Source organism: Panthera tigris, chromosome B2 (genome assembly GCF_018350195.1).
Source record: "Panthera tigris isolate Pti1 chromosome B2, P.tigris_Pti1_mat1.1, whole genome shotgun sequence".
NCBI classification, from domain to species: Eukaryota; Metazoa; Chordata; class Mammalia; order Carnivora; family Felidae; genus Panthera; species Panthera tigris.
Window position 1 is genome coordinate 93,794,152 of NC_056664.1, and position 16,283 is coordinate 93,810,434.

The window sequence follows — 16,283 nt, forward strand, 5'->3', positions numbered from 1 at the left end:
CCACTCCAGAAGGCATACATATATTCTCCTAAAGACGTGTATGAAAGTGTTCCTAGTAGTGCTATTTCAAATAACCCAAAACTGAAAAGTGCCCACCAAATGTTCATCAAGAGTAGAAACAGACCTCTCTACACACACACGTGTGCGCCCACACACAGACACAAAGAAATACTATAATGCAAAAAAATGAACAAATTACAACTTCATGCAACAATATGTATAATTCTCACAAAAAATTAAGCTGAATAAGTCAGATATATTTTAGGTGATTATTCCATTTATATGAAGTTCAAAAAGAGGAAACCTAATCTATGGTATTAGAAGTCAGAAGAATGGGTTCCCCATGAAGAGGGATAATGACAGGAAGAAGACAGGAATAGACATCTGGGGTGCTAGGAGGTTTCTCTGTTTCTTGATCTGGGTACTGGGTGTATTCAGTTTGTAAAAATTCATCAAAGTATACATTTATGATGCATGTGCTCCTTTCTGTGTACACTGTAGATCAATAAGTTTCATAAAACTTAGCACTATCAGTAAATTAGGAGGCAAAGGGGTGCCTGGGTGGCTCAGTCAGTTAAGGGTCCAACTCTCGACTTTAGCTCAGGTCATGAACTCTCAGTCGTGGGATTGAGCCACGCATTGGGCTCCATGATAGGCACTGGGCATGGAGCCTGCTTGGGATTCCTACTCTGCCTCTGCCCCTGCCCCACTCACACACACTCTTTCACTTACTTGCTCTTTCTCTCAAAAAAAAAAAAAAAAAAAAAAAAAAAAAAAAAAAAATTAGGAGGCAAAGTTTTTGTCAATTATTTAGATTGTTGCTTTTTTTTTTTTTTTTTTTTTACATACAGGTCAAGAAAATAATGTAATTATCTGTTTTGAACTTCATAAAAGCTAATTTAATACAAGTACAGTACATAAAAAGTCGGATTTTAGTCATGTTTAATAATAGCTCATAAGTACTCCTCAGCTTTTAAATGCTAAAAATAACTTATTGCTATGCAAAAACTAGACAAGTCTATATACTAAACAAAACTATTAATCTTGTAAGCAAAAACTCAAAACTGACATTTAATCAAACTAAGTCACAATGGACAACTTCAAACTTAATTCACAATTTTGTTCACTACTATACTAAAATATACTATGAATGATAAACTGAAAATACTGGCATATATGTAAAATTAAAAGGTATAAACCAGTGTACTTACTCATACAGTAAAGTGAAAGGCACAGGATAAAACTAATTTTATGGAAAAGAATAAAAACCAAAGAGGGACACCTGGGTGGCTCAGTCGGTTTAAAGTCCGACTTCAGCTCAGGTCATGGTCTCACAGTTTGTGAGCTTTTCTGACAGCTCAGAGCCTGGAGCCTGCTTTGGATTCTGTGTCTCCCTCTCTCTCTGGCTCTCCCTACCTCACACTCTGTCTCTCTCTCTCTCAAAAATAAACATTAAAACAACAACAACAACAACAACAAAGAACACTTCTCCACTGATCTAAAATGTGCTATTCCAAATTATAATTTTTAAAATAAAAAACAGGGGCACCTGGGTGGCTCAGTCGGTTGAGTGCCTGACCTTGGCTCAGGTCATGATCTCACAGTTCGTAAGTTTGAGCCCCACATCAGGCTCTGTGCTGACAGCTCAGAGCCTGGAGCCCGCCTTGGATTCTGTGTTCTCTCTGCCCCTCCCATGCTCATGCTCTCTCTCTCTCTCTCAAAAATAAATAAACATTAAAAAAAATAAAAAAATAAAATAAAAAAATAGTTATACTCTATTTAAAATACTGTGTTTTATTAAGGAGTTAGACAACTCAAAGTTTCAAAATAATTCATTACTAATGATAAAAGAGAAAAAGGATATGAGGGAAAATGCAAACATAAATCATATAAAATTAGAAATCCTGTTAGGTCACAGTAAAAGGCACGCAAATTAAAAAAGCAAAACAAAACATTTACTAGATATTGGAGGCCACAACAGAGAGGAGGACTCCACAGAGATTTAAAAGGAGAATGATAAAATTATATATATGGTCAAACGAGAAACTAGAGAAAACTAAACAAATAGAATAAGAAAAACCCTCTTAATTCTCCTTTTTGGAAGTACAGGAAGTCAGTATCATTATTTTTTATCTCACATGGTCAGATAAAAAATGGAGAAATACATTTGATTCTTGAACAATGCAGGGGTTAAGGACTGCCTCACATAGCCAAAATCCACATGTGACATTTGAACTCCCCCAAAACTTAACTATTAATTATGTACAGTTGACCAGAGGCTTTACTGATAACATAACCAATTGACACATTTTGTACACTGTATGTATTATATATCATATTCTTAGAATAAGGGAAACTAGAGAAAATAGTACTAAGAACACCAAAAGGAAGAGAAAAATATTTACAATGATATACTGTAACACATCCACATTTTAAGTTTCAAGCCACACAGTTCAAACACGCATTGTTCCAGGGTCAACTGTAATATGAACACCGCTTTTGAGAAGACTGGCCTTCAACATCTCCCACATAAAATATTTTGAAAATGTATTCCATCTTTGTTTATCACCACTTCGCCCCGTTTCACACTGAGGAATTATTAATCTGGTTATTAAGCTCAAGAGAAGCACAATCACAAATCTTGTAACAAACCTCTAAACATGAACATTAAAACATAATGTCTTATTATATATTATTTCATTCACAGTACCACAAAATTATTTCTGAATTGCAGCAACTGGAGTTTTGTATGGTTTATAACAACAAAAGAACTGATGTTTTTCCTTACCAATTCATATTCATCAAAAAGTTGTATAAGAGAAGGTGGAATGAACATATGAAAGCCCTGTAAAAAAGCATTGATCTGAGGCTGAATGGCTCTTGTCATCCGAAGTTCAGTAACAAGCTGGACATACTCTGCCTATTAAAAAAAAAAAAGTGATGATTTTTCTTCAATTTCACATATTTAAGACACTATTGATATACTCATTTCTCATTTTAGAGGTAAAGGCTTGGAATTAATTTGGCACCATTATCCACATATCTCAGTAAACCCATAATCTACCAATCACTAAGCTACTTAGGCGAAAATCCTAGGAATCAATCACCCGTGACTTCTCTCACAGGCTGTATCAGTGGGTGCTATCACAACTGCCTCCAAAAAAATACTGAGTCTGACCTTGTCTCACCACCTCCATGGCTAGCAAGTGGTCCAAGCCATCATCTCTCACCTGGATTACTGCAACATGCAGTGCTCCAGCTTCCGTTTTTGCCTCTGTAGTGCTTCTTCCTTACTACTGAGTGGTTTTTTAAATATGTTTTATATGTAATTTCATATACAATTCAGACCACATAACTTCTGCTTAAAATCCTACAGTGACTTAAGTAAAATCCAAATTACTTTCGTAGCCTGTAAGGCCCTAAATGATCCAGCCTCTGCTTTGCTCTCTCATCTCATTTCCTCCCACTCTTCCCCTTGTTCATTCTCTCTGTTCCCCAAACTAAAGTTTATTCACTCCTCAGTCTTTTTTTTTTAATGTTTATTTGTTCGAGAGGGAGAGCCAGAAAGAACTAGTGTGCACATGAATGGGGGAGGGACAGAGAGAAAGACAATCCCATGCTGTCAGCACAGAGCCCAACGTAGGGCTCACGTCTCACAAAACATGAGATCATGACCTGAGACGAAATCAAGTGTCAGACGACTGAACCAACTGAGCCACCCACCCAGGCACCCCTCAGTGTCTTTACACTTCCTAGTGTCTCTAACTGAAATATCTCATTAGAATATAGTATCTCTGCAGGCAGGGAATCTGTTTTGTTTACCAGGATACATACATGTTCCCAGCTTCTAAAAAAGTGGCTGCCACTTTGTAGAGTGTTCAGTAAATATGTGATGAATGCATACATTCAACAAGTGCACTTAATACATAGTTGGAACTTGATAAATGGGCCATTTAACCATAGTCAATTTGATTCTGAATTAAGGTAAACTATTTTCACACATTTTATTTTAAAACACATCATCATATGAATGGATAAAAAAAGATGTGATATATATACACATACACGCACACACAGGCACAGTGGAATATTACTCATCCATCAAAAAGAATGAAATCTTGCCATTTGCAGTGACATGGATGGAACTAGAACATATTATGCTAAGCAAAACAAGTCAATCAGAGAAAGACAAATATCATATGATTTCACTCATATGTGGAATTTAAGAAACAAAACAGATGAACCTATGGGAAGGGGGGAAGAGGGAAACAAATCAGAAGAGACTCTTAATGATAGAGAACAAACTATGGGTTGATGGAGGGAGGAGAGTGGGAAATGGGCTAGACAGGTGATGGGTATTATGGAGGGCACTTGTGATGAGCACTGGGTGTTTAATGTAAGTGATGAATCACTGAATTCTGCACCTGAAACCAATATTGCACTGTATGCTAACTAAAATTTAAATTAAAAAAAAATGGAAATAAATAAACAAACATAAATAAAATATATCCTCATAGAAAATAATGTCACTTAAAATTTAAGGTAATAAAAACATATTTTGGCTCAGACAAGAATGAGTTGCCATATCTCTCAATCAACTCTATCATTGTTATCGTTTATATATTTTAAATTATGTCTAAGTGAAGCTTTGTCATTTAAAAGCAATATGTTGTATATATTTCTCACCTCTCAGGTATGATTACTCTAAAGAGGTGAGAAAGCCTGTTTCAGGTTCCTTCCTTAATTTTGTTTGGCACTAATCTAATGCTTTGCCTCCACAAGCACTAAGTCAGCAAACTGTATTTAACCACTAGCTATGAATTCTCCATACATGCCAAAGCTACAGAAGTGTCATGGTGGATTCCCCACAGTTCTTCCCAAACCCAACGTGGTCCCTTGTGTCATCTGGCACAGCGAAAGCTGCCATCTCTGCTATTCAGTCTACGCCCACCCCCAAACTGCACTCCCTACCACCCAGAAGTTTTTCTCCACTAGACAGGAATGAATCAGTTACTACAAGTTATATTCAGGTAGTTACTAGAGAGAGGGAGATGGAAATGTGTGCCAAACAATCAAACAGAAACATAAGCTAGATTTTCCAATACAGGAAATAATATACACAGCACACTTCCAAGTTATAACCAGCAGTGATTTCAACATTAGCACCTCATTATCTTTTAATTTATGTCTGTTCTAAAACTGCCTACTTGAACTACTACAATTTTTCTGCTCCATTCACTTGTCAATTGTATGTTTAAGGTACTATATGAGACCCTATTTTCCTTTAAGAAGAATAACTTTTTCCCAGGGGCACCTAGGTGACTCAGTGGGTTAAGCATCTGACTCTTGATTTTGGTTCAGGTCATGATCTCAGTTTGCGGGACTGAGCCCCACATCGGGCTCCACAGTGACAACGCAAGTCTGCTTGGGATTCTCGCTCTCTGCCCCTCCACCATTCATGCTCTCTCTGGCTTTCTCTCAAAATAAATAAACACACTTTTAAAAAATAGCTTTTTCCCAAAAGGTTTTGCACTTAGAATTTTGTAGTACTATTCAGTGATCATTGTTTAAGATGTTAAATTATGAGGCATAAAAGTAAAAGATATGTGAATTGCTCAAGGGCACTTTACCTATTTTGCCATTGCAGTCCATATTTATCAGAATAGTACACATTCCATTTTCTACCAGATAATTCCTATTATTTCCTCACACATTCTTTTTAAACATTTTCACAAGTATACTAATCTTTCCTTACATGTTCCCTTCTATTCCGTCTAATATTAATTATTTTCCACATTTATTTCTATAACTTTGACCCCTAGCTATTGGATATCAACTTATGGAAATCAGCTCCTTCACATACCATTCTCCATATTAACTTAACTGTTGATGAATCTTGGTCTAAATTATTTCTCAGTAAAATAATAAAATCCTAGCCATCACAAATCCTCCTGAGGTATTTAATAAAATAGTTTTCCATGTAGCTGTAAGATAACTGTGTTTAATAAAAGAAAATCTAAATCCAACTGCTGCTAAAATGTTTCCCTGCTTCCTTAAACATTGCACATCCTCAAACAGAAGGACACAAATTAACATTATCTTGATGATACAATTATTACCATGAACAGCCACTATTATCACACACTAACATTTTAACTATTCACACTGTGCAGAAATATACTGGCTGCATTCCCATTACCTATGCAGGCATCCAAGGGACTCATCCCCCCACACCTTATGCCCCTGCATCAAATATCTTACATGTTTTAATAAGGAAACAGTGGATGTACAGATGACAAGCAGTCCACAAAACACTGGCATAAAGAGTTGCATAATTAAACATTAAATACAAACCATACCTAAACTCTCATTTTGTTTTAAGTTGTTAAAAGAGATTGATAGAACTTGGAGGCAGGGGATCTTTTATCCCTAACAGATGGCATATCCTAGGAGTCCTATTTGCTCCCACCTGAGTTTTGCTGTCAATTCTTTGAAGGCATAAATTAATACCAGATGCCAAAGAATTAAAGAATTGATCACATTTAAAAATCTTAGTACTTATAATGGTGAAATAATTATGTTAATACATGGAAATCTTTCAACTGAGAAAGTCTGAGCATAGAAACAACAACAGCAACAAAAAAACAGAGCCGTAGCAACTTTTTTCTGGCTTTAACCTCCAACCCTGGTCACTGACATAAAATAGGTAAGCAAAAAAGAAACTGCAAAGTGAAAAACATAAAAAGATTAAGATTAAGAAGAATGAACTTCTGTACATTAAATTCCAATTAATGTCTAGTTACAGAACCATTTTGTTTTAATAATCTCCCAGTCTTTTGAATATGGGAAATAAATAATATCCACCTCTCAGAAATCTTCCTTAAAATTTTAACTTCTCTTCAGGCTTTGAACCTAAACTATATCTTCTTATGAAGAGTGGTGGTGATGCTGAAAACTAATGCATTTGTTAAAGCCATTTTTCTTCTTGCAAATCTTTTTTCACTATTTCTTAAAAGATATCCGGAAAAAACCATTTACTTAAATAATAGTTAACTCTTTTAAAAAAAAAATTTAATGTTTATTTATTTTTGACAGAGAGAGAGAGAGAGAGGGACAGAGCATGAGCAGGGGAGGGGCAGAGAGAGAGGGAGACACCGAATCTGAAGCAGGTTCCAGGCTCTGACCTGTCAGCACAGAGCCCGATGCAGGGCTCAAACTCAGACCATGAGATCATGACCTGAGCTGAAGTCATACGCTCAACAGACTGAGCCACCCAGGCGCCCCAATAGTTAACTCTTAATAGTGAAAACAAGATTTTTTTGCCCCTCCTTGAAGGAGAGATAAAAACTGGACCACATTTATAAAATGGTTTTGAATAGTTATTTTTTTTTAATAGTTAACAGGTTAAATGGTGTTGTTATTGGCATAATTCAAGTTACTGTTTGAATATAAATCCTTTGGTGATAAAAAGCTTCTTTCCTGGGTTTATCCACTTATTATCGCTCTAGTATGTAAAAGTTCTCACTGAAAATTTCTCTACTGAGAACTCCAAAGGATAATCAGGTTTCTTTTGTAGAAATAAGCAGAAATATCAAAAAGGCTACACTATCTCATTTTATCCTCACTGTCACTGTCTTATAAAATTCTCATGCATCTTCCCCAGACCAACGCCACAATCCCCTAGCAGCTGTCCTGACTCCCGTATCGCCCTATTTCAATCCATTCTTCACACTCCAAGTTGAGGCTGTTTTGTGGTTTTTTTAAAAACCAGAATTCACTCAGGAAACTTGGCTCTGTAACACCTGCAATCATCCCTGCAGTCGTCACATTAATTTTCAAATTCCTAATTGTGGTTGCAGAGTCTTTCAGAATTTGGCCCCCATATACTCCCCTCATCTTTTACCACTCATTTACTCCACAACCGAAGCTAAGATCTACAACTCTGATCTACCTGTGGTTCCCCAAACACATCATCCTCTGTCATCCTCAACTTCGCGTAAGGCCAGAACATTTCCTTTCCCCCTTACTCCTCCTATCTGACCACTTAATGCATCTCCTCTATAAGTTAACTTCCATGGCACCTCCTCCATTCCTTGATATCCTGTCTTACCCCACCCCTAATTCTTTCCGTCCCAGCCTGAGTGAACTTTATCAGTAGTATTGTAAAAGTGTTAACATTTAAAACTCATGTAGTTTACTCTTCAGTTCTAGGAGACAGAACTGAAGATCTAAGAAAAACTGTCACTTCTAACACAAATTTTATGGTTCCATGATTCCAGTTTTTGGTCAAGAATAAAAAAGTAAAAGTGAAAAATAAAAGCAAAACTTTTAAAAGAAGGTGAAAGTATTATTTAAATGTTAATGTTTAGCTCCCGGTTAATTCAGCCATTTTCAAAAGTGAAACCAGAGTTTCATTTTGTTATTTGTTTTTAAGATTTTTAAACAAATTGATAGGTACAAAATTAAATTTAAAAGAGCATTATATTTCAAATGTGGAACAGATATATATTCTCTGTACATCATTTGTATTTATTTAAGGTACTCCTTTTTAAACAAAGTTATTTTCATCTATTTGGTTTCCCTCTATAATTACCAAAGACTTTCCATAAAATTCAGGAATAAATGACTCCCCCATGTGGACATCAGCTTACACAGATTTTCTCATACTAACAAGCTTGGCAACTCATTTAAGCTTCAATATGCTTACAGATTTTGACACTGAACTCCAAACGACAGTTACAACTTTACATCTATAGAGAAGAGTAAGTAAAAGGCTAACCCTAAAGTAACAAAAAAGTTCATGAAATAAAGGTATGTTTAAAAGTAACAAAATCTCTAAAAAACATGGTTTGAAAACTGTATTTACAAAGTTAATACTTTAACAATCTTAGAGCAAGTGATCAATTTAAGATGCAGGTATGTTTCTAAAGATTTTTAATTTTAAAAATTAATCAGGTTGCTTATTGGGTAAGCATTAAATGTTTAAACATCGATAATCTGATATACAATTATACTTGACTCTGGTAATATTAGAAAATGAAGAGGTTCAATTATTCCGAAAAAATGTTTACATCACAAAATGAAAGCTGAGAATAATGAACATATTAGTGATTGAGATCCTGCTTTTATCTCTATTACCGAAACTAATCATTAAAAAAAAAGTTAGCCTATTATCAAATGAGTTAATACAGTGAAGTAAAAGTGTATTAAACTTAGAAGCAACTTTCAAGTTCTTTAATATTACAATAGTATTCTAGCCTCAAACTAGGCTCACAACAAAAGGTATACCCCCAATATCCATATATTATTTTTGTTATTACTTACCAATACTACATTTCAATAAAAGACACAAATGCAAAAGAATTAATACAATATATATTTTTAAAAATCTAAACAAAAGTAATTTCATAATGAGAGGGGGACTATTAGGAGATACAAGGATAAATATAACTATGCATCATGCAATTGTTAATGGGTCTTTCAACTTTGGCACATAAAACGTACCTGACAAGAGTGACAAATCTACTCATCAGATATAATATTCACAGATAAGAATCATATTTGAGTTTCTTGAAAAGCAATCTCTTGCTTATAACAAAGATTCTATAACTTCATTACTCTTAAGTGAGAATAGGTCTCCAGTGTAAAATAAAATAATAAATGCATGACAGGGTGGACAATCTAATAATTAGATTTTTTAAAGTATTTTAATTCACTGGCAAGCTTATATACATAATCTTAAAAATAAGCATTTTATAATTTTCATCTTCTAGAGCTTAAAATGACTCGTTATGTTAAAAATCAAATAAGATCTTCCTCAACATGTTTTGCAAACAGGAAGAACATCAGATTTGAAACTGGGTTTTGGCCCCAGTTTTACCATTAACTCTTTAGGCTTCAGTGTCCTCCTGGATAAAATGAAAGAGGAGACTAAAAATTGTCCAAGTGTACATATGCAAATACTCAGTTCCTGATCTTATTTTCAACAATTACACTTAATGTTTTTTTTATGTGTATAGTATCTAAATTTCAAAAAGTAAAACTACAGAGCTTAATATAACTTTCCAATACCCTGTACGTATCTCAAACTAAGAGCCTCTTTGTAGAAAACTATGCAATAACAACTGACTTTCGTGTTGCGGTTTTCAGTCAGCAAAACGCTACTAACAATTCTGTACCAGAAGTATTATTATCCCAGGGCGCCTGGATGGCTCAGTCAGTTAAGCGTCTGACTTCAGCTCAGGTCGTGATCTCATGGTCCGTGAGTTTGAGCCCACGTAGGGCTCTGTGCTGTCAGATCAGAGCCGGGAGCTTGCTTCCAATTCTGTGTCTCCCGCTCTCTCTGCCCCGCCCCCACTCACGCTCTGTCTCTCGCTATCAAAACATGAGTAAACGTTAAAAAAATTTTTTTTTAAAAAAAGAAGTATTATTATCCCAAGTCTATAGAATAGAAAACTGGGGCTAAAAGAGGTTAAAGTGCAGCCAAGTCTTTTGGGCTTTTAAAAAAGAATATATGCTTTACTAAATCAATGGACATTATTTCTTATAGTTAGTTGCTTCTGAAGCCATCTTGGAATTATAATCCAACTAATGGAAAGGGAAAAGATTTTAGTCTTGTTTAACCAAAAGTTGCTACTGGCAAATGACAGAAGTGGAATTGCCAAACCAGATTTTCTGACTCCCAATTTCCTACATTTTCAAACATAAAAATGTATTATATATTAAAATAACATATTTTTCAACAATGAAATTTAAAACATATGCCAAAATTTAAAACTAATATGTACAGGTGTATGTCAATTATTTCTCAGTAAAACTGGAAAAACTACTTACAAACAGAAGATATAATACATAATCAAGTTATAAAGCTTAAAAAAAATCAAGTAGTCGAATAGATCTACTGGATCCATTAGCTCTACTGGATCCCAAAAGCAGGTACAGAGCTTAACATGGGAATTTCTTCTTTTCTCCACTGGAACTCTTAATATCATACATTAAAACATGAAACAGTGACTGATGCAAATATGTTCTTGATGTAAGCTTCCATTTCTAATTGAATTTTTCAGTATACAGTTATCCAAGTTATACAATCAACCAAATTGTGCTCTAGGCTGCTTCAGGAACTGCCTTGACTGTCTAACACAACAGTGATTTAATCCTAATTCAAAGTTTGATATTTGATGGTTTAGTTAATTTAAGTATCTTATCTGTTATAAAATGCTGTGAAACCCTGTAACAGTAAAAGCTTTTCTAGCTAGTGGCAGGAAACTAGAGTAATTAGCAATCAGGGACAAGTTACAAACATTGGCTAAGGTAAAAATTCGAATACTCACTTTGTTATTTTGTGTCACAAGAATACTTCCACCCCCAGGTTTCAAAGGCACCTCTTCCATTGCTCCAAATACATCAGTTTCAACAGAAAAGGTTAGTTCTAGACCTAGATCACTAATATCATTATCTAAAATCCACTGCAAATTTTTGGCATATTCTGGATCAATGGATGCCACATCCTGGTAATTTACAGGAATACCTAAAAATGCAAACATACAGCAGTTATATTCTAAATGTTTCTGCCTTTCCTTGTTTGTTTAATGGTGAAATACTGCCCTCTACAGATATTCCATAAAACTGCAAAATATAATGCAATTGACAGCAAGATTTAAATACATGCTAATTCCTGGATTTGGAACTCTATTAACTGAAGCTTGTGGTTTTTTCCACATTTTTACAATGTATTCTTTCTTTGAAATAGCTATACAGGAAAATTATCATGCACTTCAAGAAGTGCCAATTCTCTTAAGTATATTCATATTAAATTGCATTCTTAGCATGAACATATACACACTAAATGAAAAACAATTTTTTTTTTAGGAAAAAGGTAATTTTTTTCCCTCTCCCTCAGGCTCCCAAATGCCTTACATACACAGATAGTCTCCAACTGAAATAAAAATTACCTCATCCAGAATGCCACCTCTTGTCTACTTAGTTTTTCCTAAAGATTCTAAGAAAAACACTTTAAATAAATGCCTATGGAAATAACAATAGAGCCGTACCAAGAATGTGCTTATAGAATGATCTTGTAAAGTAAATGTTGACCAGCTGCCTGTGGTTTAAAGCTAATCCCAAGATCTGTCCAGCAAACCGGAAATAGTTCAAGTGATCAGGATTTACATAGGAGTTGCTATTAGGCTGAAAAGTTGTTCCTATTAAAATAAATACAATATAATTTATTTCTAAGAATCCAGATGCAGAAGAAAGATCATTTCACTGCAGATAAATCAGTTCAAACACAACTTTGACAAAACCAAAGTTACATGATGTATAAACTTCCACAGTAATGTTCTTTGTGGAATATATAGCAGACAAGCGAATTGTCAGAAGATAATCATTAATTCACACATACTTATCAGAGTTAAGTCTTTGTGCAGAGAGAAAATTTTAGAATACTTTTAACCAAAAGGTTGGAAGATGTGCCAGAGAGATAGTGGAAATAATATATTATACGATAAAACACACACACATTTTCCTCGGCAGTGTGGAAATATTAGGCTATGAATTAGGGCAGGTATTGTTTCATTCATCTATACATGCCCAGTGCAGTAGGTACTCACTACCTTTTGTTTCTTATGGAACAGAGCACTATGAGAGGGTAAGAATTTTAAATGTTCAACTTGTTCTTAAGTAATGAACTTGATGCCTTTTAACAATTTTCAGAAAATCACCTAAATCCACAAGTCAACCAATTATTCTTCACGACAAATAATCAACTTCAAATAAGTACCACTGAGGTATAGAAGTAAAAATGGCAAAGGCAATAGTTACCAATTACTGTCAAAACCCAGTATAATTCCACTTATATGAAAAAAAGATCTGGAAATAGACAGTGGTGATGGTTATACAACACGGTCAATGTACTTAACACCAGTGAACTGTATACTTTAAAGTGGTTAAAACAGTGAATTTTGTTATATATTTTACAATAAAAAGTCTAAAAAAATCTAGTGTAATGGAAAAACCTAATACCAAACCTTACCTTTAAAGAATTCTTTCCGTATTTTTCTGTGATGATCACTAACTCTGAATACAACTCACATTCATTGAACAAATATTTATTGAGCTCAGCCTATTTACTACTCTTCTAGGCAACGGGGCTAAAAGAAAGAATAACTGCTAAATCTAATAAATAGTATCCCTTCCAAAAAAATAAATAAATAAAATAAAGGAAAAATGGAAAGTTTTGGAAAGTGAGATGTTTGGTCATTTAGTATACATATTTTGATAATAATTCACTTTGTTCATTGCTGGTCTTTGATGTCTCACTGTTAGCACTAGACTACATTGCTGTAACCAGTTTACTTAGATAAAAGGTACAAATTTGGAAGCTTATGGTTGAATGACTTAAAAGGGCCACATGAAGCTAGTCATTCACTGTCAAGTATCTTTTGAAAATCAATCCCAGTAATGGGTAAGACTGGGTATTAAAAGTCAAAACAAGGGGCACCTGGGTGGCTCGGTCAGTTAAGCGTCCAACTTCGGCTCAAGTCATGATCTCATGGTTTGTGGATTTGAGCCCTGCATCAGGCTCTGTGCTGACAGCTCAGAGCCTGAAGCCTGCTTCAGATTGTGTCTCCCTCTCTCTCTGCCCCTCCTCTGCTTGTGCTCTCTCAAAAATGAATAAATGTTAAAAAAGTCAAAACAAAGTTTTGTGAGATGAATAAAAGACTTCAAGGACAAACATAACAATAATTCTAAAAATATAGTATTTTAAGAATAGTCACAAGTTTTTTTTTTACCTATCAAAATAGTAAATGCTTAGGGTTACTGATGAATCAGCAAAGATTTTTGATGACTCAACTTTCCTTTCCTAGGTCTGTGATTTATAATCCCTTTGCTAAGTATTTTCTGGGAAATCTGGGTTATTAAAAAGATAAGGAGAAATTTTTAAAAAATAAGGAAACAAATTGGGGGGAGGGATCTTCAGGAAAGAAATGTTATTTTTAACTTGAAAACTACTTAAAACAGAACACAAAGTTTATGTTCTAAGTTCAAAATAAGTGTAACTGTGACACAGCTCTTTTCATTACTCAGAAAAATCCTATAGAACAAGAAAATATAATTCTCACAGAATAATAGCTTCTAATATTTATTTCTGCTTTCTATGTGCCAGGTACTGGGCTAAGCATTTTTACACATCAGCTAATTGATTTCTTTCACCACATTACAAAACATAGGTTATCATCATTTTCAAATGGAGAAACTGAGGTCCAGAAAGGTGACATTTACTGGCCCAAGATCGCAGCAAAAAGAGGTGCAGAGCCAGGACTCATGTCCAGTGTAACACCAAAGGCCAAACTCTATAGTAAGCATCTTAATATAATGAGAAAGCAAGTTTTAAAGAAATTGTTAGACATGAGATCTAGCCAAACATTTCCCACATTTAGGAATTTTAATTCAAAATTTTAATATAATTCCCTCCATATCAACTAAACGTAAGCATAAAGAAACATTTCATCTAGATTTTAATTTATAAATAGTGTGACACTAAAGAGAAGACTTGTATGGCTTACAAAAAGGACAAATCACCATCTTTATGGTCTCTGTTAGCAGAGCAACATATGCTGTGCTAATATATTTGTAATATGAGGAAGAATCTTGACTTATGATTCCACACCAAATCTGTTTTTCAGGTATGAAAATAACAGACATAGAGTAAAGGACTATAAAGAAAAGAAATAAATCTAAAATAGAATGTTCTAATTCTAAATCTTGCTTCAAAGGTTAGGCCTAATTAAACTCAGCACCTCATCAAACTTGTCATCAAAATCACAAAGACACCAAATTCACCTCAGAGTAAATAATCAGTAGTTACAGAATTAAAGCAGACAGTCCCATAATCCTAAGTAACTTCCAAGAGACCATGTGAGTCTGAAGCCCATCACACAGGTGAATCCCTGCAGCTCCCTGGCATCACTGCAGCCCCCCACCCCCTCGCCTCTCTTAGAGTCATCATTCTTACTCAATGGAGATTTGCCTGCTGGTTTGGGTAGAGGCAATCAGAAGCTATAATTAATGATACACTCTCTGCTTATAAAAAGAACTTAAACACCGGGAAAGAAAAGATTTTCAGGAAATAAAAGCAACTGTGTAAAGCATTGAAAACTTGGAATCCCACCTTCACTTGAATATGTCTTTATTAAGTTAGAGAACTGTCAGGTATACCTCCCATAGATGAAGCAATAACCATTTCCATTTTGCCTACAATATCAAGTTACAATTGTGCAGATTCAAAGCATCATTTCAACAAACAGTTTATCTGTTTTATAAGATAAAAACAGGTTTTCAGTTACCAGATTTTGATCTTTTAAAAGGACTGAAAACTAAGCTACTATACATAAATAGATTATAAGTTAAGATTTAATACCATGATTTCTAGACTTTTTTTTTTATGATCCAAAAATTTTAAGACTTGGAAACTCAAATAAGCAATAGCAAATTTTAATTTTTCCACATAAGGCTATTTTTAAGCCCATCTACTAGCACTGTTTCACAAAAGGAAATTTTTAACTCAAAAATGAGTCTAAGGACAATCCTTAAATTGAGTAAGTTTAGTTGTACTTTACAAAGGACTGATGAAAACTTCGTTGGGGCCAGCACTAGCCCTTGAGACAAATATCTAAGAACCAACTATTTACAGGAAAGAATACTTAACTGAATCAGATTCTATTCATGATCCTACAGCTCACAAACTGTGTTAATGTAGATGGAAACTCTGAATTTCAACTTTCTTTTCTATGAAATGGGAATACCCCACCTAGCTCACAGGATCACTATGGGAATCAAAGGGTACAATGCACTGAAGGAGTTTGAAAATGTGACAAGCCACAGAAAAAGTGATGTAGACTGTGCAACTTACCATCAGCTGACTGGGTAAACAATGCATAATCAGGATTGACTATCTCATTAGACAGAATATCAAACCACTCACGCACAACACCTTGACCCTGAGTTCAAGAAAATAAAATTAAGTATGAACAGAAATATATGAGGAAAAAATTTTTTCTGAATAACAAATGAAAATAATTTCAAGTTTCTTCCATTATCAATTAAATACTAAACTTTATTCAAGCGTATTTCAATCTTTTATATATAATGACCTTAACAGCACTTATTTTTATACCCACCATGCCTTCTTCTCCATGGAACCGTACAGCAATTCCTTGCTTTAGCTTTGCACAATTTGCTTTTGACACAACTTCACAGCTACTCCTAAAAATAGAATCTAA

The 16,283-nt window shown here is 34.5% G+C and overlaps 1 protein-coding gene across 11 annotated transcripts in view; it reads right to left on the minus strand.

Moving 5' to 3' along the window:
* Positions 1–16,283, minus strand: part of HACE1 (HECT domain and ankyrin repeat containing E3 ubiquitin protein ligase 1) — a 121,054-nt gene that overhangs the window by 19,480 nt on the left and 85,291 nt on the right. For all 11 annotated transcript variants that reach the window (XM_042986891.1, XM_042986890.1, XM_042986885.1 and 8 more), the window contains 5 exons: positions 16,182–16,279; positions 15,914–16,001; positions 12,054–12,203; positions 11,334–11,530; positions 2,789–2,920 (listed from right to left, as the gene is read on the minus strand). In XM_042986891.1, coding sequence (XP_042842825.1) covers positions 2,789–2,920; positions 11,334–11,530; positions 12,054–12,203; positions 15,914–16,001; positions 16,182–16,279 — 665 coding nt within the window. The remainder of the gene's footprint in view (positions 1–2,788; positions 2,921–11,333; positions 11,531–12,053; positions 12,204–15,913; positions 16,002–16,181; positions 16,280–16,283) is intronic.